At 39.0% G+C, this 27,831-nt stretch overlaps 1 protein-coding gene across 1 annotated transcript in view; it reads left to right on the top strand.

Annotated features, from left to right (window-relative positions):
* Positions 1-5,873: 5,873 nt before the first annotated feature.
* Positions 5,874-27,831, top strand: part of MCUB (mitochondrial calcium uniporter dominant negative subunit beta) — a 48,243-nt gene continuing 26,285 nt past the window's right edge. The window contains exon 1 of the mRNA XM_063310639.1: positions 5,874-6,106. Within this exon, the coding sequence (XP_063166709.1) occupies positions 5,963-6,106 (144 nt within the window). The 5' untranslated portion in view covers positions 5,874-5,962. The remainder of the gene's footprint in view (positions 6,107-27,831) is intronic.

Genomic DNA, 27,831 nt, shown 5'->3' with positions numbered 1-27,831 from the left:
TTTGTTGTCAGTGTGATGTCTCTGCTCTTAACTATTTTATCGAGATTTGTCATTGCTCTTCTTCCAAGGATTAAGCGTCTTCTGATTTCCTGACTGCAGTCAGCATCTGCAGTAATCTTTGCACCTAGGAATACAAAGTCTTTCACTGCTTCTACATTTTCTCCCTCTATTTGCCAGTTATCAATCAAGCTGGTTGCCATAATCTTGGTTTTTTTGAGGTTTAGCTGCAAACCAGCTTTTGCACTTTCTTCTTTCACCTTCATCATAAGGCTCCTCAGTTCCTCTTCATTTTCAGCCATCAAAGTGGTATCATCTGCATATCTGAGATTGTTAATGTTTCTTCCAGAGATTTTAACTCCAGCCTTGGATTCCTCAAGGCCAGCTTGTCGCATGATGTGTTCTGCATACAAGTTGAATAGGTAGGGTGAGAGTATACAGCCCTGCCGTACTCCTTTCCCAATCTTAAACCAGTCTGTTGTTCCGTGGTCTGTTCTTACTGTTGCTACTTGGTCGTTATACAGATTCTTCAGGAGGCAGACAAGATGACTTGGTATCCCCATACCACTAAGAACTTGCCACAATTTGTTATGGTCCACACAGTCAAAGGCTTTAGAATAGTCAATAAAACAGAAATAGATGTTTTTCTGAAACTCCCTGGCTTTTTCCATTATCCAGCGGATATTGGCAATTTGGTCCCTAGTTCCTCTGCCTTTTCTAAACCCAGCTTGTACATCTGGCAATTCTCGCTCCATGAACTGCTGAAGTCTACCTTGCAGGATCTTGAGCATTACCTTACTGGCATGTGAAATGAGTGCCACTGTTTGATAGTCTGAACATTCTTTAGTGTTTCCCTTTTTTGGTATGGGGATATAAGTTGATTTTTTCCAGTCTGATGGCCATTCTTGTGTTTTCCAAATTTGCTGGCATATAGCATGCATTACCTTGACAGCATCATCTTGCAAGATTTTGAACAGTTCAGCTGGGATGCCGTCGTCTCCTGTTGCCTTGTTATTAGCAATGCTTCTTAAGGCCCACTCAACCTCACTCTTCAGGATGTCTGGCTCTAGCTCACCGACCACACCGTCAAAGCTATCCCCGATATTGTTATCCTTCCTATACAGGTCTTCTGTTTATTCTTGCCACCTTTTCTTGATCTCTTCTTCTTCTGTTAGGTCCTTGCCATCTTTGTTTTTGATCATACCCATTTTTGCCTGGAATTTACCTCCAATGTTTCTAATTTTCTGGAAGAGGTCTCTTGTCCTTCCTATTCTATTGTCTTCTTCCACTTCCGCGCATTGCTTGTTTAAAAATAATTCCTTATCTCTTCTGGCTAACCTCTGGAATTTTGCATTTAATTGGGCATATCTCCCCCTATCACTGTTGCCTTTTGCTTTCCTTCTTTCTTGGGCTACTTCTAGTGTCTCAGCAGACAGCCATTTTGCCTTCTTGGTTTTCTCTTTCTTTGGGATGTATTTTGTTGCCGCCTCCTGAACAATGCTGCCAACTTCTGTCCAGAGTTCTTCCGGGACCCTATCTACTAAGTCCAGTCCCTTAAATCTATTCTTCACCTCCACTGCATATTCCTTAGGAATATTAGTGAGCTCATATCTAGCTGATCTGTGGGTCTTCCCTAATCTCTTTAGTCTGATCCTAAATTGTGCAAGAAGAAGTTCGTGATCTGAACTACAGTCAGCTCCAGGCCTTGTTTTTACTGACTGTACAGATGTCCGCCACCTTTGGCTGCAAAGGATGTAGTCAATCTGATTTCGGTGTTGTCCATCTGGTGAAGTCCATGTATAAAGCCGTCTCTTAGGTTGTTGGAAAAGAGTGTTTGTTATGCAGAGTGAATTGTCTTGGCAAAATTCTATCAGCCTGTGTCCTGCTTCGTTTTGTTCTCCCAGGCCATACTTACCTGTAATTCGAGGTGTCATTTGACTGCCCACCTTAGCATTCCAGTCTCCTGTGATGAAAATAACATCTCTTTTAGGCGTGTTGTCCAGTAGGTGCTGCAGATCCTCATAGAACTGCTCTACTTCAGCTTCTTCAGCATTTGTGGTTGGGGCGTATATTTGGATCACTGTGATGTTAGATGGCTTGCCCTGAATTCGAATTGAGATCATTCTGTCGTTTTTTGGGTTGTATCCAAGCACTGCTTTAGCCACTTTACTATTAATTATGAAGGCTACTCCATTTCTTCTGTGGTCCTCTTGTCCGCAGTAGTAGATCTGATGGTCATTTGATGTGAAGTGGCCCATTCCAGTCCATTTCAGTTCACTGACACCCAGAATGTCTATCTTTAATCTTGACATCTCACCAATAACCACATCCAATTTGCCCTGGCTCATAGATCTTACATTCCAGGTTCCGATGGTGTGTTGATCCTTAGAACATCGGATTCGCCGTTCACCACCAGCACCGTCGGCCGCTAGCCGTCCTTTCGGCTTTGAGCTAGCTGCGTCATCACGTCTGGGGCTAGTTGAGCTCATCCTCTGTTCCTCCCCAGTAGCATTTTGACCATCTTCCGACCTGGGGGTCTCATCTTCCGATGGTATACCGACATATCTCTGGTTGTACTGATCCATTTAGTTTTCACGGCAAGAATACTGAGGTGGGTTGCCATTACCTTCCCCAGGGATCGCATTTAGTCTGACCTCTCTGTCATGACCTTCCCGTCTTGGGTGGCCCTTCACGGTTTAGCTCATGGCATCATTGAGGTGCTCAAGCTCCAGCACCACGACAAGGTAACGATCCTTTGCTGAAGGCCTTCACTATAGATGAGATTAAATATTTTCAATTTATGAAAGTTATATGTGTTATCTGATTTAATCTTTGTATGGTGGCTAACAGTAAATGATTTGTTCAAGGCAGAGGGTTGTGGGCAGGCCTCAAGGGTCTCTGTCTTAGGAGAATGAATATATCCCTCCTCACCTACAAGTTGAAATGTTCCCATCTGATACCTGTTACTATGGAGACAGAGTGCTAGTTTATTAAGTATTAATGCTTGAGTTGCCAGTGTCCTGGAGAGTGATATGCCCATTACCTTTCTGCATTTGGGAAGCTGGCATGCCGAAAAGTAAATCTCTACCCTCCAGCATCACTTTTATTTCCAATAAGTTTAAAAAGCTTTCTTTATAAATCAAAATGATGGGCAACTGCAGACCAGTTATGCTTAAAAAAAAAAAAAGACGTCTGCCCAGTTACCCAGAAAAGACAAAATGAAGCAGTTGTGGAGCTAGAGGAGATGGCTGGTCAGTGTTTGCAAAAGATGGCTGCCTTGGGGATGGGCAAGTCCCATTCTGTGTGATCACCTGCGCAAAATTCCAATTGTACTGACAAACTCAAAAGTGTAGGGACCATCTGACATGACATGCTTCTTAACATAGTCATTTTAATAAGGACTAATAAGGAAAGCCAAGGAAAAATATTTCAGTTTGGTGCAGATTCTCCTGTTGCGATAATAATGGGAACAAAATTGAATATAAAAGGCGACTTTCACCTGAACATATAGCTGGTCTCTCTGGGGAGATAATTGTTGGTTTTTTTATCCTCCGGTAAGCCAAGAAGGTCCTCCTTATTTCCAATGTGACTTTCCCAATGGTTATTTATTTAACTTCAGGACTTGTATGGCTGCCCATCTCATATAATGGCTCACAACAATCCATAAAAATATGGCTAAAAACAAAAGTACCCTTCCCTCAGGTGCCAGACCAAACATCCTGCCAGCTCAGCCCCCATCCTAGCCCAATGTTTGGGGGAAAAGCCAGGTCTTCACAGCCCTCCAGAAGGCTAAAAGGATAAGGATTGCTTGTTTCTCAGGTGGGAGGCTTTCCAAAGGGCTGGGGTGGCTGCTGAGGAGGCACAACTCCAAGGTCCCACCAGGTGACAACATTTAAGGGAGGGGACCTGGAGCACACCCACCTTATCTAACCTAGTAGGACAGGCAGATACCCTCAGGGAGAGGCAGTCCTGCAAACCTGCCCCTGTGCCACGTAGGGCTTTAAAGGTGACAAGCAGCACCTTGAATTGCACCTGGAAACTGAGAGCCAGTGCAGCTCACAAAGTAGTGGTGTTGTGGCTTCTGTGGGAACATGGCGGTCTGAACAGCTGTGTTCATGGGCTCCACAAGCAGAACTGACAATGTGGCAATATTTTGGGCTCAGGCAGGTTTTTCCTGAAAATGAGAATGAGATGATGACTGAATCAAAGTCATTGGGAGCTTCCATGGCTGAGTATAAATTTGAACCTGAGATTTCTCCAGTCCAACTCCAACATCCTAACCATTGTTTCACTCTGGTTATTAGGGGCCGATTTCACACAGCAACGCTGCTGAGCAGGCATTTTGTCTGTACCGAAAGTCAAGAGAGGCAGAGAGGACTGCCTCCTTTGATGCCAATTCTCTAATTCAGTGTTTCTCGACCCTTGGCAACTGTAAGATGTGTGGACTGGAATTCTGGGAGTTGAAGTCCACACATCTTAAAATTCCCAAGGTTGAGAAACACTAATCCCACAGAGCCATTTTTATGCCATTTAATGTACTGGGAGGGCCAGCATGCTGCAAAATGGCAGGATAAGCGAGAGAAAAGTGGGTCTGTCCATCGCTAGTTTTCCTGGCACTATAATGATGCCCCCACCTTCACCCCAAAGAGCACTTTCCCTGCTTCCCTTCCACAGGGGAACTTGAACCCTAATCCTCCCATGATAAAGCTGCCTGTGTTTCATGGTGGGCCTGTGTTGCAGTTCCTGCTCCCCCCTCCCAAGTGTGAAGCCATAGGCAGGGTCACTGTGGGGCTGCCGGCAGCTCAGCTGTGGCTTTTCTTTCTGCAGCACTGGTAGGAATGGGGGTCTATGCAGTGCGCAGCGGTGTCCTCGAGGACTGCTGCCAGTCGCATGTGTCACGTTGACACGTACCAGCAGCCTTTCAGAAGACTGCTGGACAAGTGTCAAGAATAGCCCTGCAACTTTAACATGGCCATGCCAAAGCCAAGGGAATGGGCAGCTGTACCATGGAGGTCCTGGTTCATCCTTCATTTATTCAAAAAATGGGCTGCCTCGGGGCTGGGATAAGCAGGACATGCGGATGAGTTCTAGGTGGAAAAGCAGCAATCCAGATTGGAAAACCCGATGATTTTAGGCTAGTTTAGGGGTGAGTAACGAACACCGCTAGGCTCTTGAGAGATTAAATTTCCTGTTGCAAGGTTTATTAGAAATATAGTGGGCGTAGCAGGGTTGTTTGTTTGCGGCCAGTTCTTATGTCACCCTATACGCGCTACCGCATTCTTTGTCTTAATACTGTACCGCCCTGAAATTTATGGTTGTTGGCACCCGCCGGACCTGAATATTGTTGAGTCAATTGCTTCCCAGATTAAACCCTTGGGGCAGTCAAATGGAGTTGCTAGAAATCCAGGTTCTTAGAAGCCGGTTTGGCGAGCTGAAAAGGGTGTACGTTAACTTTGGTTGTGGCTCTGATAAAGGCAATTTCTCTTCTGGGTTTTTTTCCCCCCTTACGGCTAAATAGGTAAATCTTAACTTCTCGGGTGACCTGGTTAACTGTCGACTGTAAGGACTGCAGTGGGCAGACCCGTCTCGTTACAACGTCAGTTCTTTTCTCGTTTCACGTTTCTCGCAAATTTCAGCGACCCCCAATTACAGCCTTTTCCGTAAGCCCGTTTGCAGTTAACAAAGGGCTTCCTTCTGAACGCGGAGAAGCAAGAAGTTCGCAGCCCCACTTCCGAACAGGACCCGCCCCGCGTGCGTTTTCCCGACCAGAAGAAGGGCGGGGGCGACTATCGGATGCGAGGAAGCCACGCCCTCTTATTAAGTCCCACCCCACTTTTGGCAGCGGCGGCCGGGGAGCTCGCGGGCGGGCTGGCATCGCCGTCTCAGCGGGCGGGGGCGCCCGAGCTTGCGCTCGCCTAAATGCTTCCTCTGTCTTAGAGACGGCCTCGACGAAGCCGCTGGGGAGATGCTCTCTGCAGCTCACCAGTTGCTCCGAAGCTGCAAAGGGAGATGGCAAGCCCCGTCTCGGATTCCGATGCTTCCGGGCCCTGCTTTTGCCGGCGGGGGGCGAAGAACAGGCGGCTGCATTCTCCAAAGGGTCCGGTTGCAGGTGAGTTCCTGGCTAGAAACTCGTCCTCCTGGGAGCGACGGCGGACTTTATTGCTCTCCTCCCCTTTCGGGTTCAGGCCTTAGAAAAGAGACTTTGCGCCGGGCAAGGCAGAGCTGGGCGGGCAGCGAGGCAGGCGCGTAGGGCTAGGGTTTAACTTCTCGTGCGTTGCTCTTCGAGCTTCAGGAAACGCGGGAACTTGAGTCGCCCTCTGGAGACGCTTGGGCAGAAATAGAGGAGGACAAACTTGGAGTTGACTTGGGAGGGATGGTGTGGAGGAAACAAGGCTGTTTTCCTCTTTCTCCGCCCCAGTCCGGTGCCCGTCCGTTTCCTCAAGTTTTCGCGAGTGCAGTAATCATTTCTCACTGGAAGAGAAGGCTGGGTCCTGACGCGCAGGAAGGAGGAACGGCCCTTGGGGTGTTGCTCTCTGTTCTTGCAAAGCCTCCGCTAACATTTTGGATTCCTTCGTAAATACTTGAATATTCAGGAAAAAGCCTCCTGCCATCCCCTTCAAACAGAGAGACTGTAAATGAGCCCAGTATTTCACAAAAAATTGTGATTACGTTAAAGTTTTCCTTTTTTAAAAGTTAACCTGCTGTGATTCAAATGAATTTATTCACACAGTGCAGATCTCAAATATTTTCACAGAATCAGATCACATTATTCCTGATAGATGTTTTGGGCTATAGTCTTAGATTACAGTCTCACTAGTGATTTGTAGCTCATTCTAGTCAACCCTTGTTATGTTGGGCTACCAGTAATAAGGACAGCTTCAGTGATGTCCAGGTGATGCTCTAAGTTGCCATAAATCATTACAGTAATGGAGAAATGAGCTTTATTCTCCCAATGCTTTGCATTGCAATTTGGGCAGGCATATTTTAGTCTGAGTTATTGTAAATTCAGCTCATGTGGTTGGTAAACTTAGAAAATCAGATTAATTCAGTAAACCATGGTTTGTTAACTATGGGTCTGTGTGTTGTATAGAGATAGGCCTTGGAAGATTTTGTTCATTACTGATTAAAAATGAAGAACTAGATATGTATGTATGCCAGATCATATTGTTTTCCTTGGTGCTTAGAAACGGTAGTGGAGTTTCAAACTGTAAGCATTCATTGTTTAGTAATCTGTGCCTTCTGCTAAAACTAAAGTAATTCATGGTTTTAGGGCAATTTCTTTCTATTAACGTACTTAGAGTGGGGAGAAAATTCAGTAGGATACTCCTTTTGCAACAGACTGAATCATGAAGAAATGTAGATTACATTTGACTATCATTTTAATCTGTAGCTCTGCCTAAACTTCTAAAAGATCTCATTGTTAATTTGGCCCCAGAACAGTTAGAAATCTTATAACATTTACTAGAAGGGACCAATTATTTCAGTTGAAGAGCACTGTGAGGAAAATCAGAACAAAATGCTGTAATGATAAGAGTATCCACTATCCAAATTAACACATTTTTCCAGCACAATGCTACATGCTTTTGAAACCCAGCTGCTTCTCGGCTCATCAACAGAAGTTCACTATCAACAATTTTAGAGATAGATCTTGACAAACTTTTATACAGGCTAATAGGAATTCTCTCTCTGTGAGTCTGTGGGCATTTTAGGAACAAATGCGTTTGGCTAAAGTTACTGCATTGTTTGGGGAAAATAGGAATGAAAGTAAGCAGCATCAAAACCTAATCTTTGGCTCAAAATATCTATCCACAATATTGCAAAAAATCATGAAAATGAATCCTGTAAATAACATTTTATAAACTCAAACATGTGGGGCTCCTAGTGAAACCTTCTAGCTATTACAGAAGACTTTTAGCTAGTATAAAAAGGTTAATCTTGTTAACATTAATCCTAGATCTTATATATCCAGCATTCTTGGGATACATGATTATGTGATATGAACTGGAACCTATCATAACAGTTTATCATCCATGTAGGTTTCTACTTCATTTTCTGTTAGTATTAAGTAGTTCAGTAATCATGTAAGAGTAGAATGGGCTGGGCAGACTTTATGATTGGCCAATTGGCTTGTAGTTTTATTACTGGGATGAGCAACCTGCATTCCCAGGGCCCCCCAACCTCCTTTTTGCAACCCTCTAAACCCCCTTTGACTGCAACTGCTGAAAATAGACAGCAGAATTTCCTCCCAGTTTGAGATGGGAAATGTGTGAGAATTTGTTTTGAATATAAGAACTAAATGGTAGCCAGAGAACTTTTGCACATAAATCAGATCTTCCAGTTATCATTGTCTTTTGGATAGCATCATTTGGGGAGGGAAGTTTATTTTATTTATTTACTATCCTGCCTTCATTATTTTTATAAATAACACAAGGTGGCGAACATACCTAATATGCCTTCCTCCTCCTCTTTCCCCCAGAACAACAACAACCCTGTGAGATGAGTTGGAGTGAGAGAGAGTGACTGGCCCAAGGTCACCCAGCAGGCTTTCATGCCTAAGGCAGGACTAGAACTCACAGTCACCGTTTCTAGCCCATTGCCTTGACCACTAGACCAAACTGGCTCTTAGTTATTTGTTATTTCAATAGTTAAATGATTGGGAGACCCAAATTCATGACAATCTACTGCAGATAACTCAGAAAACAGAATTACCTTCTGCCCATTCCTGAGTTAAAGCTTAGAGGTCAGCAGTCAGCCATATAGCACCTGTACTGACATATCTCCAAAATTACTATTATGTTCTTGTGTGAGCTCATGTGAGATTTCAGGGACGAGGCCCTTGTAAGGGTTCAGGCAATTTCTAAAAATTGAAAAAGGCAGAGCATACTGGTACCACTGCCAATGCCTGAAAAGCTTGCTGACTCCTTATACAGATAAATGAATCACAGATAGTGCTGTGTTTACACACTGCACTAAGCCACTCTCTTTAACCATGGTATGTTAAATAAAACATAGGGGTTTGGTTGACAGATAATGAATCCGTACGCTATGGTTTACAACCACGGAGGCTGGGTTCTCATGTATTCTTTATAGATCTGTTTCAATTGGCATTGAAAATGCAGTTTGTAACTATTAAAGCAATTCTGATCCAATACATTTTTATTGTCTAGCTTTATTCCATTTGAGGACCTCTGGGATGGCTATCGTCTTGTTATATATATTTGCAGTAGGTTGGGCTGCATCCAGGTGCTTAATACTGGCTATTGTGCTGATGTGATAGTATACAGATCTGCAACATGTATAAAAGAAAATTGTGGTTGGTTTTTGATCCTGCAATTGAAACATAAACTTGTCGCTGTAAATTCTTAAATCACTAGCAAATATCCCCAACAGCTACTAAAACCCTATAGAACCAAAGATACCCATGTTGGTCTATGGAAAAACTTCTGAAGTCTTTCTCATAATAATGTTGATAATGTACTCTTCTAGTCTGGTACAAACTTAGCAACCCCTTTTTCAAATTGTGCTAGATTTCAAATATTTCAGTATGCAGATACTGAATTGGAAGGTGGACTGGCTAAGGCATGATCTTCACCAGGTCTAAGCTATATTTTTGTCATTTTTACATTTTTCTCACAAGTGCTGTATAAACATGAATTTTGAAATGAAGTACACGTATAGATGTCGTTTAAAAGAATGATACAGCTTCAGGCATTCCAGAACCAATAAGCAGAAATCTGTAAAGCTTGGATGATTAGATTTGACTTCCTTTCCTGTGTAACAGGTTACAGAAATGATTGTGTGCTATTGTTTTGTGAAATTTCTTTAAATTTATTTTCCTACTCAATAGCTTGCCACACATCACCACTTCCGTTTTACAATACTCTCAGTTTGGAGAGAAATGCAGTTAAACAGATTTTGGTACCTTTGGAAATATTATTTGCCATGTTTAAGTATTAAATGAAGATGTTTCTAACCATACCAAACAAGGTTTGTCAGGTTTTTGAAAGAAAGTCAGACTCCGCTCCCAATTGTTAGATAGCTGCAGACCATATTAAACAGTTCTCACAACTGCTGCTCATTTTGAAGTGACCATACACCCTTAGTAATAATGATGTAATGATACATTTAGGACTTCTGAAGAAATCTAACCCTATTTCAGTTCTTGGATACTTTGCTATTTTATATGTTAGGTCAATCATAATTTCCAATTTAATATAGATCTTGCCTTTGAGGAAGTGAAAACAATAATGGACTCCTGGTTATGGCAATGTTTGATGTGCTAAACCCAGAAGGCTGGATAGCAAGTATGCGTGCATTACCATTTTACCCCATCACATGATAAACCTTATTTATATGTTAGATGACATTGTAAACTTAATCATTAAGAAAGATGTGAAGAATGGGTGCATGCCTACCACATTCGCTAATTGGTCTTGTTTGGCTAAGCATATTGTGCAAACTCAGCCTGTGAAGAAGCAATATCAGTTTGTTACTTTAAGTCATAAGGTATTGGGCAAATCCACAAAGTACTGGCATATGAAATCCTGATGCATTACCATTCATTTGCATAGGAAGATTTTATGCTGTATTGGTTCTCCCTTCCTTCAAGCCCATCACATAGATGAGTAACAAAGGGGGTAGTAGGACTGGCAAAGAAAGAATGGGGAATGTTGCCTTTCAGAGGTACCCCAGCATCTTTCACTATTGCGTATGCTGAGTCAAGCTGCTGGAAGAGTACGTTGATAACTGCAGTGTGCTTTACATGAGGCTGCCTTCGAAGACTACCTGGATGCTGTAGTTGTTGTAAAATGCAGCAATCTGCCTTGGGTGGTGAGTGAGAGCCACAACATGCACTTAACACAAGGGCTGTAGGTCTGCAGTGGCTACCAGTGGATTTCTGAGTAGAGTTCAAAGTGTTGGTTTTGACCTATAAAGCCCTACAGAATTTGGCTGTCAGATAACTGTTGGACATCTGCTTCAGATAGAATACTCCAGAGATCTGGATGGTCTCTTCTCCCCTGAAATTCAGGAAGACTTTAAGACCAAGTTATTTTCTAGAGCTCTTCATGTTTAAATATGTGAATGTAATATTTATAATTTTTTGTTTGTAGTAATTATAATGTTAGTGTATTGGGGGGGGCGTTAATATACACTGCCAACAGCCATGAGTCATATGGAAGTCAATGGTATAAACATGTAATCAATAAATACAAATAGAGGGATTCTTCACTTCTGCTGTAAAGTTTATACTTTTTGAGAGACGGAGGCGCATCCTTTGAGATTTGTCATGATTAGTTAAGTTAATGGGGCCATGATAATCAGTTGTAGTCCAAAAAAATCTGGTTAGCGTCATGTGGGAAAGCTGGGTTATGCAGTACAGTGCCTACAGATGTTTTGCTGGGAAATTTAGAAAATAATACTAAAAATATTGGTATAAAACTAGGTACCAAAAGCAAAGAGAAATGAAGAAGTATACTCAAAGGAATTCATTTATGGGGTCCTAGCACAACAAGCTTGAGAAACTTTGGTTTATGCTAAAGGCAGTGTTGCCTAAAAGATATTTCAGAAGAAAAAATATTAAGGAGGCAATGGAATATTCTGTTAAATGCAGTACAATAAGAAATTGTATCTTTAGTTCTAAAAGATTTTTTTTTAAGTGCAGTTGAGCTCAGAATCAATATTTTGACATAATAGCCTTTTCTTAATTCTTTCCACATTTTAGTGGAAACAAAATATGGGGTAAGTAATTTTTGCACAGCTTTATGCTTTCCTGACTTTCAGAGATCAAAACAATTAACTTCAGAGTTATGTAAACTGATATAGATATTAATACATCTATGCAAGAGTATCACTTAGATTGTACAGCACATTAACAAGCATCCCACATTATTTCAATTTATGTTTTTGTTCCATAACTGCTGTGATAACATTCATACATTCATTCTTTTGTTAACGTAAATGTAATGCTGCATTACTGGTTAGAAAAACTGGAGACCTGTTTAGACTTGTGGAGAAATTTCCTTTCCCAATTCTTCCATTGAAGGTTAATCCAAGGTGTCAGACTTCAAACCATGTTTTTACATTCTTGGGTTAAGAACTTAATAGCGTTGATACTTGCTCAACCGTAACTAAGGGAGGAATTTGTTCCATGGTGTAGGGGGTACATACTCTGAAATTGGCTGCAAATTAACCATGGTTAGTATGACTGTGTCATGTCCATCAGCATAATAACCCTAACCCTACCCTATCCCAAATACCCTACCAGAGTTCTATTCCAAATCTGCTCCATTAAGTGGGACTATGGCGCTGCTTCCTCTGGTAGAATGGATCAAACCCATAGTAGGTTACAGTCTGAGATAATTGTCATTTTTTCCCCACAGCTTTACCATTCATATGACAATTATAGGTGGAAATTTCAAAGCTACTGTTGGTATAATCATCTTTAAAATGTCTTATTTAATGAGTTAACATTGGTTTTATTGCAAGTGTGCCTTTTAAAGTAATTTGTAAGAAGCTTCTATTACAGATCATGTCTGTTGCTAATTCTTGTAAGATTAGAATAGTGGTCATAGCAAAATCTGTCTAGAGCATCTGGTACATTGTTCTTATGTAGTAAAAATAATCTTAATACTTATTGGCCTGTTACTGCATCAGTTCAGACACTGTTTTAAAACAGAGTGAATCTATACTTACATATTCTAAGCAATGTTCTGTGAGCCTAGCCATCCTGGACAAGTTAATAAAGCAGGATTAAATCATGATTTAGTGTGATATTAATTCATTCATTATGCTTGCAGATTATGGATTGTGTTTTGAAATACTGGTTTATCCTGTCGATGATTAAATAAACTGTATCTTAGTACTGTGCAGAAACTTTTTGTATCTAGTGTTATGATATGGCAAGGGCTTATTAATGAAGTAATTATGTACATTTCAATACTGTGAAATCCATATATGGCCGAGAGAGAGAATTAAAATTTGGTAAAATTTAATTGGGGAATTAAAACTCCCCCCCCCTTTTTTTTCTGCAGCTCCTTTAATATTGGCAAAGCTTTTAACCGGCAAAATCATTGAATGCTGCCATTTAAAATCTGAGCAAGACTTCCATCAAGACAGTGTCACGTTTTCATAAGAATAGGGAGAAAAGCCATAAAAGATGAACGTGAACTAAGTTCTTTCCTTGCCATTTAAGCATTCATGCAGATGTTCTGACTTCTGGACCTCTTGTAAAAGCCACTAGCAGACTTTGGGGTTTTGCTTTGCAATTTATGAGGCTTGAAACTGAGGGAGTGTGGGGAGTCTTCTAGGCAAAATTACTCCAGCTATAGATACCAGCATGCCACAATTGTTCTTGACATTTCCCAGCTTACTGCTGCTGGATAATAATGTGTTTGGAAAATAAATCCCAGTATTTCCATTCAGGTGGCATCTTCTCAAAATCTGATGTACTGTAGGGCCATTTTTCTGTTTCTCAAAAGTTCTAAGTGTTATCTTATAATTGTACAGTATCAAGGCTACATCTCCAGATATTTCTGGCTGCTTTGCACAATCACTTCTGTGACCAGAATTTGCTAAGGCCATTGTACACCTGTCCAGCTAGTATTTTGCTAACGTACTGGTACTCCACTGAGTTCATTTTCTAATGGATTTTACCTGGTTTTTTAGGCATGGCTGAGTCTGTGATGTACTGGTCTCACAAATCATTTTAGGTTTGTTATTTCACTTCCAATCAAGATATGAAATCAGTTGTCTATACTGCATCATCTAATCCCCTTTAAAAACAATATTTTAACTTCTGGGTAGTGGTCAAATTGTCTTTACTTATTTTCAGAGGTGAAAATGTGTATCTTGTTACTCATATTACTCAGTCACAAAGTAATCTGGCTTGTGTGCAACATTTCTTAGTTTGACAAATCTGTCAATGAACAATTTATTTTCCACAATGTATTTTTCTGGTAGTAGTGAACTTTGAATTATCTCCACCTGCAATGGAGTTAAAGAATGGGTTAATATGTGTTGGATAAGAAATAGGTTTTGTCATCTGTTTTCAAGATTATAGTGACTTCATGTTCCTTTCACAAAAAGTAATACAGGCTTTCACATCTCTGATGCATAAATTCATCTGGTTCATATACTTGTTGAGCATTTTAAATGCCAGCTTTTGGTATATAAAAGACAGCCCAATACAAATTAACACATCTGTGTGTTAACAGATGCAGTTATCCCTTTTTTTCCCAGAATATTGCAGCATTTGAAGAAAGCAATCAGATCATCTCATTTCTGTTACAAGGGATTTGCCTGCTTCAGCACTTCTAACAACAAAATCTATTCCCCTTTTGCTTTTTTTGTTCAACGTAATGGAATTGAAAGTGGCATACTGCCATCACAGTTTGTTTGGCTAGAAGAAAGGAATGCTGCTAATTTCAAACGAAAAATATTTTCTTATTCGTAACTTTAATTATATAACAACACTGTAACCATCTCAGCTTTCCTTGGAATTAGCTGCAGAAGCCCAACCTTTTGAAATAATTTATAAAAGCAAAATGGTCTGAAAATAAATAAATAAATAAATAAAAATCATGCATGTATTGCCTGCCAAATAAATATTTCTGTTGAATGTTCTGGCTAACAATTTGGGGTGGGCATTTTCTACTCTTGATTTTTCTCTGAAAAAATGTTCATTCTTTTGCAAATCTTTTTGCTACCCTAATATCATCTTGAGTGTGTTTAGATGGTGTCTTTCTGGCTGTGTAAAAATTATCCTTCAGAGACTATGGTATTAAGACTATGAACTATAAAATGTCACAGGATTAAATTCACCATATACAGAAGGGAGCCAACATGGAGCATTAGTCGGCAGTCTGACAGCTAGAAGTTGCTTGGTTCTGCAGTCTACCCCAATACTCCTCTAGTGCCGTATTGCATACTTGGTGAAAACTCTTTCCGTATATATGGAAAGCTCTCCTGTGGATTTGAAGGATCAGGAAACAGAATTTGCTACTCCTTGTTGCTTCTGAGAAGGATTAATACTTCTTAACTTTTCTCAGCATAACGATATCATGATTGCAGGTGCTGTTACTGGGCTATTGTATTTTTCGTAAGAAGCTTATATACTGTAAAAGTTACCTTCCACTAGCTGAAATTGGACCTACATTGGAGAGCATTCTGAAGCTACCTCAAACTTCTGTTCTGTACAGAAGTGGAACAATGCAAGTGCAGCATTAAATTGGAGATGGATTTGCTGCAGTGCCCTCATTCTGTGGCATAATGAAAAATCTATCTAGGTTTTTCATTTGGCTGGGTTTGCCTAGAGAGCCTTCCCAGATTTGGATTTGATTGAGAAGAGATGCTTTGGAACATGCTGAACTATGAACATAGCATCTGCCTCTGGCTCATTAAAGCAGTTGTGCTTTTTTCCAAGGCTGTGTGACTTGTATGGAAGCCTCACCACAGCAGCTGTGCAACTTTGGAACAGCTGCAGCTGCTTTAATGGGTTGTAGACAGCTGCTGTGTTCCAAAATACTTCTTCCACACTAACTCTATAGCATGACAGAATTCAAATAAACAAGGATTGATGTTGAATAGTAAGGAATAGGCGAGTGAAGTTGAAAACAAGCTCATTTGGTCGGATCTTGGAACTGCAATAATTAATCATTGCCAGTTAGAGTAAAAATAGTGGAGAAGAAGAATGAAGCCGGTGTCTCAGCACAGCTGATAGTGAAGGCCTTGCTTTTTATATTTCCCTGATAGTTAAATGCTCTAGACTGGCTGTCTGTATAAATAAATTAATATGCCTTTTCCTTTTGCTTGATGGTGTAGCGTGTAAGTCATAGGAAGCTGAAAGGCACACGGAATTGTAAGTAAGAACAACTTTAAAGGTTTATGCTTGCATTTGGGACTTAGCCTGGTCATGTCCTATTGAACCTTGTAAAAATTGGTGCCTCTATTGTTGTTATTGATTTGATTTTTTAAATTGTTGTTATTGATTGCACTATTTTGTGTATTGGGGGGGGTCATAAGCCATTCTAAGAGCCTTAGGATAATGGGTAGGTTATAAATATTTTACTTAATTAAAAGGTTGTTCAGTCTCATGATAATGCAAGGAATTAACTTCTATAATGTCTCTGCCTGGTGAACCTCTGACTCTTATTTCTTTATAGTAATTTTATTAAACATTACAATTAATAAAAATTAATACAAAGTAAAAAGTGAAAAAAAGAAAAGATAAGAATATAGTAAGGAAAAAGAAAAGAATGTATTAAGAAATGACTTTCCCCTTCATCACAACAAGTATAAACAGTTTTAGTAACTTATCACTTTCCCTTAAAATACAAGAAATGATCTCTTCTTCCCATATTCCATTACTTATCTATAAACAGATCCATAAAGCCTCATCATTTCAGTCCTGGTGTCAGCAAAAGTCCATTCAGTGTTACCAGAGATCACTTCCAATGGGGACATGGAGGACTAAGCAGCTGTGCCACGGCCTTAGTGGGCAGAACTGACAACGTGGCAATTTTTTTTGGCCTCAGGCAGGTTTTTCTGAAGCCCAGGAGTGTTCTCCAGATAAAGGAAAACACCTGGAATCACCCCATCTATCCTCCAGGTGGCTGCTTGTAGCCAGAAGATCACAAACAGTGTTTTGCGTTCGACTGGTAAGAGCCAGCTGGGAGGCGGGGCTGTAATCATTTTCCAAGCCGCGTTGTAGCCTTAAAGGGGCACTAAGACTGGCCACCCCATTTCTAAATCACCCAATATATATATATATATATATAGTACGCGTACCCTAAGAAAGGCTTTCTACAGCAAGGAGAAGCGGGATCTCTTGGTGCTTATCGTTATTTTTGGGATTGTTTTTTAAAATTCTTAAGTTATGGAATTCAAATCCTTTCAAGGAGGATTGAGGGTAAACAATTGTCTTCCTGTTATTATTTTGGTATTACATTTGAAGATATTAATTTGGTATTAAATTAGAAGATATTAGCATTGATATCACATTGAATCAACTGATTTAAAGCTTCAGTGTTCTGTTTCTACTTTCCCTTGAGAACTGTCTGCTATGTCACTTACACTTTATGTAAACACTCCGTAACTCTTTGATATCTTCAACTTTCACTGGATAAGCTCCTAGGGGGCACCATAATCTACTGCGTGAGACATGGAGGATTTAAAACATTTTTTTTTCTGACTTCCATTAAGATTTTAAACAGATCTTTTCTGACTCTTATCAAGTTTGTATGCAAGGCATTCAGGACATTGTGGAAAATATGAGCTCTAAAATGTGTCATCTGGTTGGAGATGTAGTGGATGAAATTGAGGAATTCAACAGTGATAGAAGTGTTTCTTCTAAGAATAAGATTGGGATTTCTGTCGAGATGCTGGATGAAGACTGGATAGTGGAATTGGAGAAATTTAACGGAGAGAGGGGTCTGCAAGTAATAAGTACAATTGACTTTTTGGTGAAATGCCATGAAAAAGAAGGGGTCATTATGTATGGGAGGTTTTCTGAAGAGAAGTCGGAGTTTTTGAGGGGGGCAGTTGGGCTGTTTGATTTTTTCAAGAGAAAAGCTCTGTGTGCATTGTGGGGATATGTAAATACTTTGGTTTATTTTGAAGTGGGGGTAAGGGCTTAAGAATGTTTATCTGGATTGCTTTTTAGGGTTTCACTGATGTTATTTGTTTTTAAGGATATGGATTAAGATTATTAGGATATAAAATGTTTATTTGGATGGTTTTAAGAATTTGATTTGAGGTTATTGTTTCAAATTGTTTTTCTTTTTTCGGTTTATTAAGATTAACATTATTAAAACTGTTGTATTATTTAGTATAATGGCAGACAATTTATGTGCTTTTTAGTTTGATTTTTATTATAGTAGACAGAAATGTATAGAATAGTAGGAAGGGAATAATTAAATAAGTGTTATTTTGGGGGGAGGGAGTTGTTTAGGAGGTTTAAATGAATCCACTTTCAAAACTCAGTCTTGTCCAGTAAAACTTGTTCTTCTTCTTTTAAACTTCATTTAAATATGGACTATCAAAAGGAAGAGGGGCCGACCAAGGGCAAGATGGATGGATGATATTCTAGAGGTGACGGACTCGTCCCTGGGGGAGCTGGGGGTGTTGACGACCGACAGGAAGCTCTGGCGTGGGCTGGTCCATGAAGTCACGAAGAGTCGGAAGCGACTAAACGAATAAACAACAATATAGACAGGCACTCTTAAAATTAACTTCTGGGTCTATTGTTCCTAAATATCCCTCAGTATGTACAATGTTAAAATATTTTGCTTTATTCTGTATTAGTAGGTCGAGTTTGAGTGTCCTCCTTTAATTGTAATCTTTAGTTCCTTCTTGTTCCCTCTAGTGTCCAATTTTTAAAGTCTTACGTTTTTTTATAAAGAATTCAAAACAAAAGCTTTTTCTCACTGGAAGGATTCTTCATAATTAATTCCAAAATCTTATTTCAAATTTATCTGGACCCTTAGTCTGTTTGTAACTTCCTAAAATCAAAGTTTTAATCACCCTTTTGCTGTTTATTCCAAAAAAAGAGTAGTTCTTAAAAATCAGAATAGTGATATTTCTACATGAATAAATATGGTAAGACTAATCAATAGCCAAACAATATCATTTACCACATAGTACTTCTACATTTGAAAGCATATATCATGATCTTGACATTTAATGCAATTGTAAGTAATTAATATTTCATTGAAAAGTATAGCAGCTCGCTTTGATTTAATGGCTCTGTTTTATTCTTTTCCTGTGACAGAATTTCTCAACATTTCTGAATCATGAACTACTAAAAAACATTCAGAAAATGTGAGACCACCCAATTTAATAAGGATCCCTACATGTTTTCATTTTTAACAGCATGGAGGTTCACCTTTTTGTGAATAAGATAATGCTTATGGTTGCATTTGCCTTCCCCCACCAGTTCATTTTAGAAGGCCTCTTAAAATTATTTTTTTTACCCAAACCTCCAAAATCAACTAATTAACATTTGAATTATATCATAATATATGTCATAATAACACTGCCTAGCAAAAGCTTGCTAGTAAAGAATATTCTTCAGCAGAAATCTTTGAATGCTGGAGAGTGGAGTGAGTGGAATTCCAGCCCAATGAAATCCCAGTTTTAGATGCTTATTGTTATAATTCATATTTACATTGTATAAATGTAAACTGCGTGAGATCACAATTCCACTTAGCATAACACATGTGGACTCACAGCCAGTAACTTTGCTCAGCCCCTGTTGTTAGGTTTCTGAAAGTTCATGCTTATGTTGCTGTTTCAATTATCACACACTTTAGAGTACCAGTTTGCTGACTCTTGGGACACGTGGGGATTGAAGCGACAGATGGACTCTGACCAGGTGACTGCCAGTCCCTGTAGGAAAGCAGGGCCAAAGTGGTGAGTGAGCTCTTGCTAGCTGACTCATGAGGTGGCCAGACTCAGGCAGCAAATGAGCACTGGACCATGAATGTGGGGAGGCTGCAGTGGACCATCTGGTGGACCTCTGCAGACCCACATTTGACACGGTTACTTGTTTGGTCATTCCATGCCATGGCCTGCCATTTTGACCTTATCTGTATTTTTGTTTTATGGATTCTGATATCATTGTTAGTTCTTGTTGGTCTGTCTAATTTGGTCACGACTTCCTTGAAGTGTACGCTACTTTCAAAAATCCTTTGAAGTTTATATTGCAATTAAGTTGGTTGATTTGGGGAACTTAATTTGGGAATAAAGCTTTACTTCAGGGTAACAAAAGCATAAATACTGTATGGTGGGCACATCGTAATCAGGCTGCAGAGAGCTGAAACAGAGGAACTCATGCGTGCAGAGATTCACCGCGGCCTTGGCAATAGAGTTCATCCACAGTTAATTATGGCTTTGTGAAAATCAAGAAACCCGGCACCAAATGAGATTTTGTCACAGACATTTCCAATTCTTTTAGTATTTATAGCAGCAGTATTCTTCAAAAGGGAGCTTTTTCTGGTAATGAAAGTCATTTCAGGCAACTAATAGAATAACTTTAAAGGTTATTTAATACTACAAGCATAATTTCTGTTTATCTGAATTTTTTACGGTGTTTGTTTCATTTCTCAACTAAAGTTTGGCTTTTGTATAGAAACTAGAGTAAAATTTGTTCAGAATTTCAGATGATAGTTTGAGCCTGTTTCTGTGGTTTTTTCATCATTGTTTAAGTAACTTTATTTTAGCATATTATTTTATTATTGATTGCATTGTTGGTTATTTTGTTCTGTTGGTATTTTTCTTTGTTGTACACCGTGCTCAGTTTCCATGGATTGAGTCTGTCTAAAACTATTGCTAAATAAATAAAAAGATAAATAAATGTCACTAGTACTTTTGTATTGGAATTGACTTTATAGGTTCTTCAAGCACAGTTCAAGAACTTGGTGTTAACTTCTCAGCTTGACCCAAAATATCTAGCTTGTCATAAAACGTGGTTGGAAAGTATGTGAAAATTATCATCTTAAGGAGATTTTGTACATATTGAATTCAAACATACTGTGCAAATTGGGGAAATGTTCTCTTTAGATGCACTTTAATTTTAGATTGGTCTTTTAATGGCCCATTTAATTTGGAGGTCCATTAAAGACCAACATGATATCAAATGCAAAAGGATATTCTTAGGATATTCTTATTCTTATATAACTTTGATCTTAAATCAGTTTCATTGGGTCCCTGTTTATTTTTATACTCAGTTTAATATGCTGGATATATCATTTGAGGCAGCAAATGGTTAGGAAGGAGTTACTTCTTTCTCCTGTATTATCTGTTCCAAAATAAGATCAGTGACAGAAGCATTTCTGGAGAGGTTCTCTTCTGTGGTAGTACTCTGGCTCTGAACTTTTGAAATCCATTATCATTGTGTTAGAATTTAGTTATCTTTTTATTTCAGTGGGCTTTTAATGTGTAATATTTCTGCCTTTGTGTTGCTAAAGAGTCTTTATGTATATAACTTTTTAGAATGGCTTTAACTTCTATTGATTTAAGTTTGTATTTCACTCTTCTCCTCAGAGTATACAGCAAAGTATACCACATAAATGATGGTATCATTACATAATGTTCTGTAATACTTAAAATAGTTCTATTAATGGCCTCCTTATTTTTCTTTGGGGGTCTCAGGAAGGCAGACTGGGGACTTCATCAGACTTAACGAACTAATTGCCTCCCTTAACACATCCTAAGTTGGGACACATAATGTGGGATAGTGCTACATGGAGAAAGTAGTATTCCTCCGCACACTGAAATGTTCCAAATGTAGTTAGCTCAGTCACAGCTAACAATCTGAAGATGTACAGTAACTAAATATATATTTAAATGTGCTTGGTTGGGCTGAGACACCAAGGCAGGCCCAACAGCAAAAAGTTCTCCTTCCTAAATTTGGAGAGAGGTGTCATGTAAAGAGAACAACAGAAGTGTCCATGCAGAATCAATGTTCGTTTTTGTCTTTAGTAATATCAGAGATCCCTTATGTATTCCTGTTACTTTACGCTCCCTGACTGTTTCGAATGACCTGGAGGAGAGATTTTGAAGAGGAAAATACTTCTCATGGAGCAGCTAAGAGGGACAAGTGAAGAACTATGTAAAATAATGATTGTATCAAAAATTGTATACCTTTAGTAATCAACACCTGACTCAGTCGTACATAAATTAACTTTTGTTTTTGCAAAAAAGAAAGTTAAATGTCTCGTTAATTCACTTTTTAATATACTGAAACATTAGTCAATTTTAATTTTAATAAAATTATATGCCACAGCCATAATTCCCAGGGCAGATTGATAATGGAGAAAAATTCACTCTTCTCAGAACTAGAGGTAAACATATGCAAAGAAAGAAGGTAAATTCATGGTAATAAAGCTTCTCAGTAGATGTTAATGTATTTTTTATTGGAGGAGAGGGACTTTTCAAACAAAACACTCATGAAATATTAGCACTGAGGATTAGGCAGGTTTGCCCAATATAGCAATATTATAAATATGAAATTCATGGTTTGAAAATCATTTGATTCTGTCTGCTAAAAGCAGTATAATTATTCAACATATAGATGGTCACTGTGAAGGGTGAGCAATGGTACATCTAAGGAAGATAATGCTACAGTTACTAATAACAGATCTGTATTATGTTATGTGATGGCCTTATAATATGGCCTCTCTGTGCATTACCAAGAAGAGTATCCTTTTAAAAAGTGTTGTGTTCATTTTGAAAGATTGCAATTAGCAAGTCATATTATCTGACTTAAATAAAATGTAATGTCATTTCAGATGTCATTTCAGATGTTTTCAGAGTTGTGCTGAAAGCCTGCAAACATTGCACAATGGGTATGTTTTTGGAAAATACTGGTGCTATCATGCAGTGGCGTACAACCCAGTTAGTCATAATATTTGGTACAGTATTTGGTTATTTGGTATTTGCGGTGAATAATCCCCCTTTTTTCCTGTGGAGCTTGTAGCATAAAGTGGTTGAGAAAAAGAACTGAAAACAAAGAAAGGAATGTGTTTATGACCAGGGGCTAGAATTGCCTTGCTCTGGTGGTCTGTTTCAGAAAATCATGCTTTTCAGTCAAGTCAAGCTGTGAATCAAGTGATACAGGCTTAAATGTTTAGAATCGTAGTGAGGGAATTAAGATGGAGCCAGATTACAATCAGGTCTTGCTTATTGCGGGGTCTCCAGAGGAAACACTGAGCTGTACATGAAAATGGGACAATTTGGTACAAGAATGAAAGAATTCTACAGTTAAATACAACAGCTGAGCTACTCCCTTCTTTAATTAGCAAGTGAACAGACTTTTTTGAATCCTTTCCAAAGCTCCTTTTTGTTGGAGTGCAAAACAAAGCCAGTATCTTTTATATGAATTTTAGTTTGTTGCTTTTAAGAACATTTTTATTTGTTGAGAAGCATTTGCTTTTTTACTGGTTGTGCATCTTACGAATAAAGGATTTCATGGTATTAATGGTCAGTAGAAATTTCAAACAGGTTGTTCTTTTCATTTGAATGAAGTCAAGATAACCAGGTGATGTGATTTCTTTATTGTATCAGATGTACAGCTATTGACTCATTCTTGGTTTACTTCAAAATACTAGTTTCTGACGTCTTTCCTTCTAGTAAAAGTGCGTTTCTTTTATTAGCCTGAATACATATCCTTCAGTAGTCAGTGTGAGATTTACACCAAGAGTCAGCAGTTTCCAGAGCAGAGATGGGGACTATATAACCAATCAACAACCACTCAGCTTCAGGGTCATGAAGTACATAGCAAAATATGTGCTGAAACATAGCAGGAAGAAAAGCAACGGGATTGTCAAGCCCTAGGGTTTGAGACGGAATTTCCATCCTCTGCTTGAGAAACTGTTTTATAGATCCTTATCCACACAGGCTGTGTCATGTGATTGACAGCTTCTACTAGGTACAGATTTACAGATCATGTTGGACACAGGTGAATCATGCGTCTGGGACTTTTTGCTGAGATTTTGCTGGTGGAGCCTAGCACTCAGAAATGTAGATTTTTGTTTTAGGTGGTATGTTCCATATAAATTCATTATTTGGTCAGGATTTTTTTTAAGATAAATTTTCCTTTAAAAAAGAATGGAATGATGATCTTAGTACCAAGCAGGCCAATCAATATATCACCACCTCTAGTTCAGTTAACTCTTTTAGAATTTGATGGTTATTTTGGCCAATGCCAAGACTGTCACTTGACATCTGAATGGATTCCACTGATAGAAACTTTACCTGAGTCAGAGTTACAGGAACCAAATCCCTCACAATTTGATACATCTGGCCATCAATTTGAAAAGTATGAAGTTCTTGTTATCAAATCCTCTTTTTTTTTTAAAAAAAAAAAAGTAGAACACTTAAGTGTTCTTAACTGAAAAATCTGTATTGACTTTAACATAATTGGGTTAATGCTTAAGTGTTTCCTAGCAAGCATAAAGTACAGCTGCTTTATATTAGTAATGTATATATTGATAAATAGCCAAATGAGTAAATACTCAACCAAATACATTTGGAGGGGGAGGTTTCATAATTTGAAATTAAATAGTTAATTTGACAAATAATCTCATCATCATCCTTAAACTAGGGATAGAGATACCTAGGTTTTTTTCTTGGGGTACTTCCTTGGTGTCAGTCAACTGGCCTCGAGAAACCCAGTCTATCACCAGATTGTTCCATGTGTCTTTGATACAGAAAACAGGCAACCCTTTTGTATGCTATGAGAGTCCACAGAATTATCAGGGATGGAGGGGCATATGCCAAGGATCTTCACCTGAGCTCTAGAGAATGGAGGATCTTGAGAACTGGAGGTTGCACATCCCTGTTTCACATTTTTATTATACCAGATGTTGAAGATATTCTGCTATTTGTTAGCAGCATTGTCAGTGACTTACATTGACCTGACATTTGGTGATTTTTGTAACGTTTGAAAAGAAAATGTGTTAATTTCAACATGTAATCTCATAAAGTTGGAAATAAGTGCATCTTTTTAAAATCTCAGATTTTATTCTTGTGTAAATTTATTTTACATGAAACTCCCGAGACTGGCTTCACTTTTGAGATCACTACTGTAGATAGGTGTATGTGTCAGAAAAATAGAAATAGATGGCAAATAAAACCTAGTCTATCTCCATCACTTGCTTACTTTCTCATGCTGGGCAGCTACTGCGCCATCTTCTGTGAAAAGTAACATAATTATTTACTATATGGTCTCTTTTGCACAGTGTGCTGCTGACTGGAAAGGACTAAATGCAAAGTCTTGCCTGCTCCATTTACATGTATAGCTGGAATTAATTCATGAAACCTGTAAAAGGTAAATCCACATACACCAACCAAAGTTGTTATTGAATCATTCCAGAGTGCAAAAGCCTGATGAAGCAAGATAGAATGCCTCTGATTATTTTTCATATTTATTTATATTTATATTATATGAATCATACATTTTAACATTTGGCTAGCATAAAACATGCATCTGATTGAAGGAGGCAGGTAGTTGTAGAGATGGGTGACTTTCCCCTAACAACTGTTGAGGAACAAATTCTGCCAAGCACTCTTCCAGGAAATTCCTGACTTGCTGGCAGCATTCTCCTTCAGAGGGTGGGGTACAGCCCAAGTAGATCAGCTGTTAATGATTTGATTTTATCAGTAGGGAGGACTTAGTTGAACAAGTAGCAGTACCAGGAACACTGGGGGAAAGTAATATTGTAATGCTGGAGTTGCTTTCAAGGGAAGCTAAAACAGCACATAGGACTCAAACACGTTTCTCAGATTTCAAAAAAGCAAATTTTAATCAGATTTTAATCAGAACAGTGGTAAGTAGGATCCCATGACAGGAGTAACTCAAGACTGGTAGAAGTTCCTAAACAAAAAGATAAGTACAATTGCAAACCATTACAATAGTAGGAAAAATGGAGGGCAGCAGAAAAACCAATGTGACTTACATAAGAAGCTTAGAGAATTGCTGAAAATGAAAAAAAAATCACATTAACTGGAAAGAGTGCTAGGTACAAAGGAAGAGTACAGACAGGTTGCCTAAAAATGGAAAATTGGTATCAAGAAAAAATCTTGGAATGAACTGATGATAGCAAATACAGAATAGACTGACTGACATTGATGGAGGATTCTGGAGTAATTCATAAAGAAATTGTTCTGAAAACTGAAAAGAAAGTATGTACTGATGAATGGAAATTGCCTTCGTACTGCTAAAACATCAAAATGTCAAATACGGATAGCTGTTTTATAGGGAAAGAATGCAGACAAATGTAATTTAGTCGTGGCAATCAATTGCATCTGTGAGATAGCTTGGCTGTGCTCTGAAAAAAAAACATGCTGGTAATTCTGAATTTTAAAACCCTAATTATAATTATTTCATGCAGAGCTCCACTCTGTCTGCTTTTTTTATGGCTGTACATGGTTCTAAGTTCCATTTAAACAGATTATTTATGTACCTGGCATGGATTAGTAGCAGATAAATCCAGATTCTTCCTTATAACCTAAATATGGGAATTGATGCAGATATGCTTATACAGGTAGTCCTTGTTTAACGATGGTAATTGGGACCAGAATTTCGCTAAGTGATGCAGTCGTAAAGCATGATGTCACGTGACTGCATCACTTAGTGATGGCAGTCCCTGTTGCCATTGTTAAGCAAGAATTGCGGGTCATTAAGCGAGGACCTCATGTGACCATGACTTGTGACTTCCTGCAGCTTCCAACAAACAAAGTCAGTGGGGAAGCCAGCAGGGAGTTGCAAATCCAGGGAGTTTTGCAAGCAGGCTGGCAGGTGGGTGAGTGCTATGGGGTGCAGCTGGGTGGGGGGGCATGGGAAGCGGCACTGCATGACTGCGGGCATGAGTGGGAAGCGGCGCCTGGGCACCATGCAGGTGGGTGTGGGGATACTGTGGGTGGGCATGTGCACGCGCTATGAAGTACAAGATCCCTGGGATCTCATACTCTGTAGTGGGCTGCTTGAGAGAAAAAGCAGCGGGAGTAACTTATGGGAGCAACTTGCAAGCTTCCCTGCCAGCTTCCCCTTTGACTTTGTTTCTGGGAAGCCAGCAGGGAAGGTTGCAAATGGCGGTCCCGTGACTGCAGGATGCTGCAACCATCATAAGTGCAAGCTGGTTGCCAAGTGCCCAAATCATGATCACATGACTGTGGGGACTCTGCAATGGCCGGAACTTTGAGGACCGGTTCTAAGTCTCCTTGTTCAGTGCTATCGTAACTTCGAACGGTCACTGAAAAAGTGGTCGCTAAGTGAGAACTAGCTGTACACATTTCTAGAATGGCTCCCTAAAAGTTACCTATACCTGTAGAAATAATATAACATTATTTATTTATCAAATAGCTTCTTCATAAATATCCTGTGCGAGCAATACATTTCATGATTTTAAGAATGGTTGCACTGGAAAGAGTTGCTTGCAGATGCCCCTTGCGGATAGCCTGGGGAGAGTGTGAAGTTGATGGATGGGTCATGCTGGGACTCGGTCTCTTGTTGCCCTTAGGATGCCAAGTGCTGATTATGGGCTTGCTTGTGCAAGCTTTATGAAATGCTGGTGAGTGGAGCAGAAACAAGAGCTGTTAGTTGGCAGAGAAAGTGATAGTACTGCAAAATGTTGGGAGGGAACAGCAAAATAATCTTGTCTCTTCATCAGCCCTTGTTTTTAATTAATAATGGACAATTATTGGTTTACTTACCATTTAGCCAAACCACAATTTAAATGTGCATATCTCTTTGAATTATTTAATTAGCTTTGATTGTTTTAGTCTGTAGCTTTCAAGCTCTGTCTACTAGTTCCTGTTTTGCTAGAGCAGTATATAACATAGGTTTGTTTTGTATGATCTTTTATTAATCTCAGTGTATACTGGGAACATAAACTCATCCTATAAATACAGTTCTTTAAAAACCTTTGAGGGAAGGCTGTAATAGAATAAGAAAATAGCAGTAAATCATCCTTTACTATTTTTCCTTCTCCGTTGGCAAACATGTAATCTTACCTGCGAAGGTGCTGTGCAGTTCTGTTCTCTGACTGGTAATAATTTCTTCCTTATGTTGTTTGCTGCAATAAAAAACTAATGTTAGACAGAATGAATGACATCAGATTTTCAAAATATGGAGTATTACAGGCTAATGTTTGGAATATTTTAATTTCCTTAGCATTATAATACAAGCTGGAAATTTGTTCTCTTTCATGTCCCCCTTTAGATAAAGGAAGCATACAAAAACGAGTGCATTAGGGGAAAACTCTGCATAAAATGTATATATCAGTGAAAGAAACATAGCAAATTCTTCTAAATGTGTTTGAAAAATACAGTGATAGG

Source organism: Candoia aspera, chromosome 8 (assembly GCF_035149785.1).
Source record: "Candoia aspera isolate rCanAsp1 chromosome 8, rCanAsp1.hap2, whole genome shotgun sequence".
NCBI classification, from domain to species: Eukaryota; Metazoa; Chordata; class Lepidosauria; order Squamata; family Boidae; genus Candoia; species Candoia aspera.
Note: the sequence above shows the minus strand (reverse complement) of the source record. Positions and strands in the feature narration are given on the sequence as shown.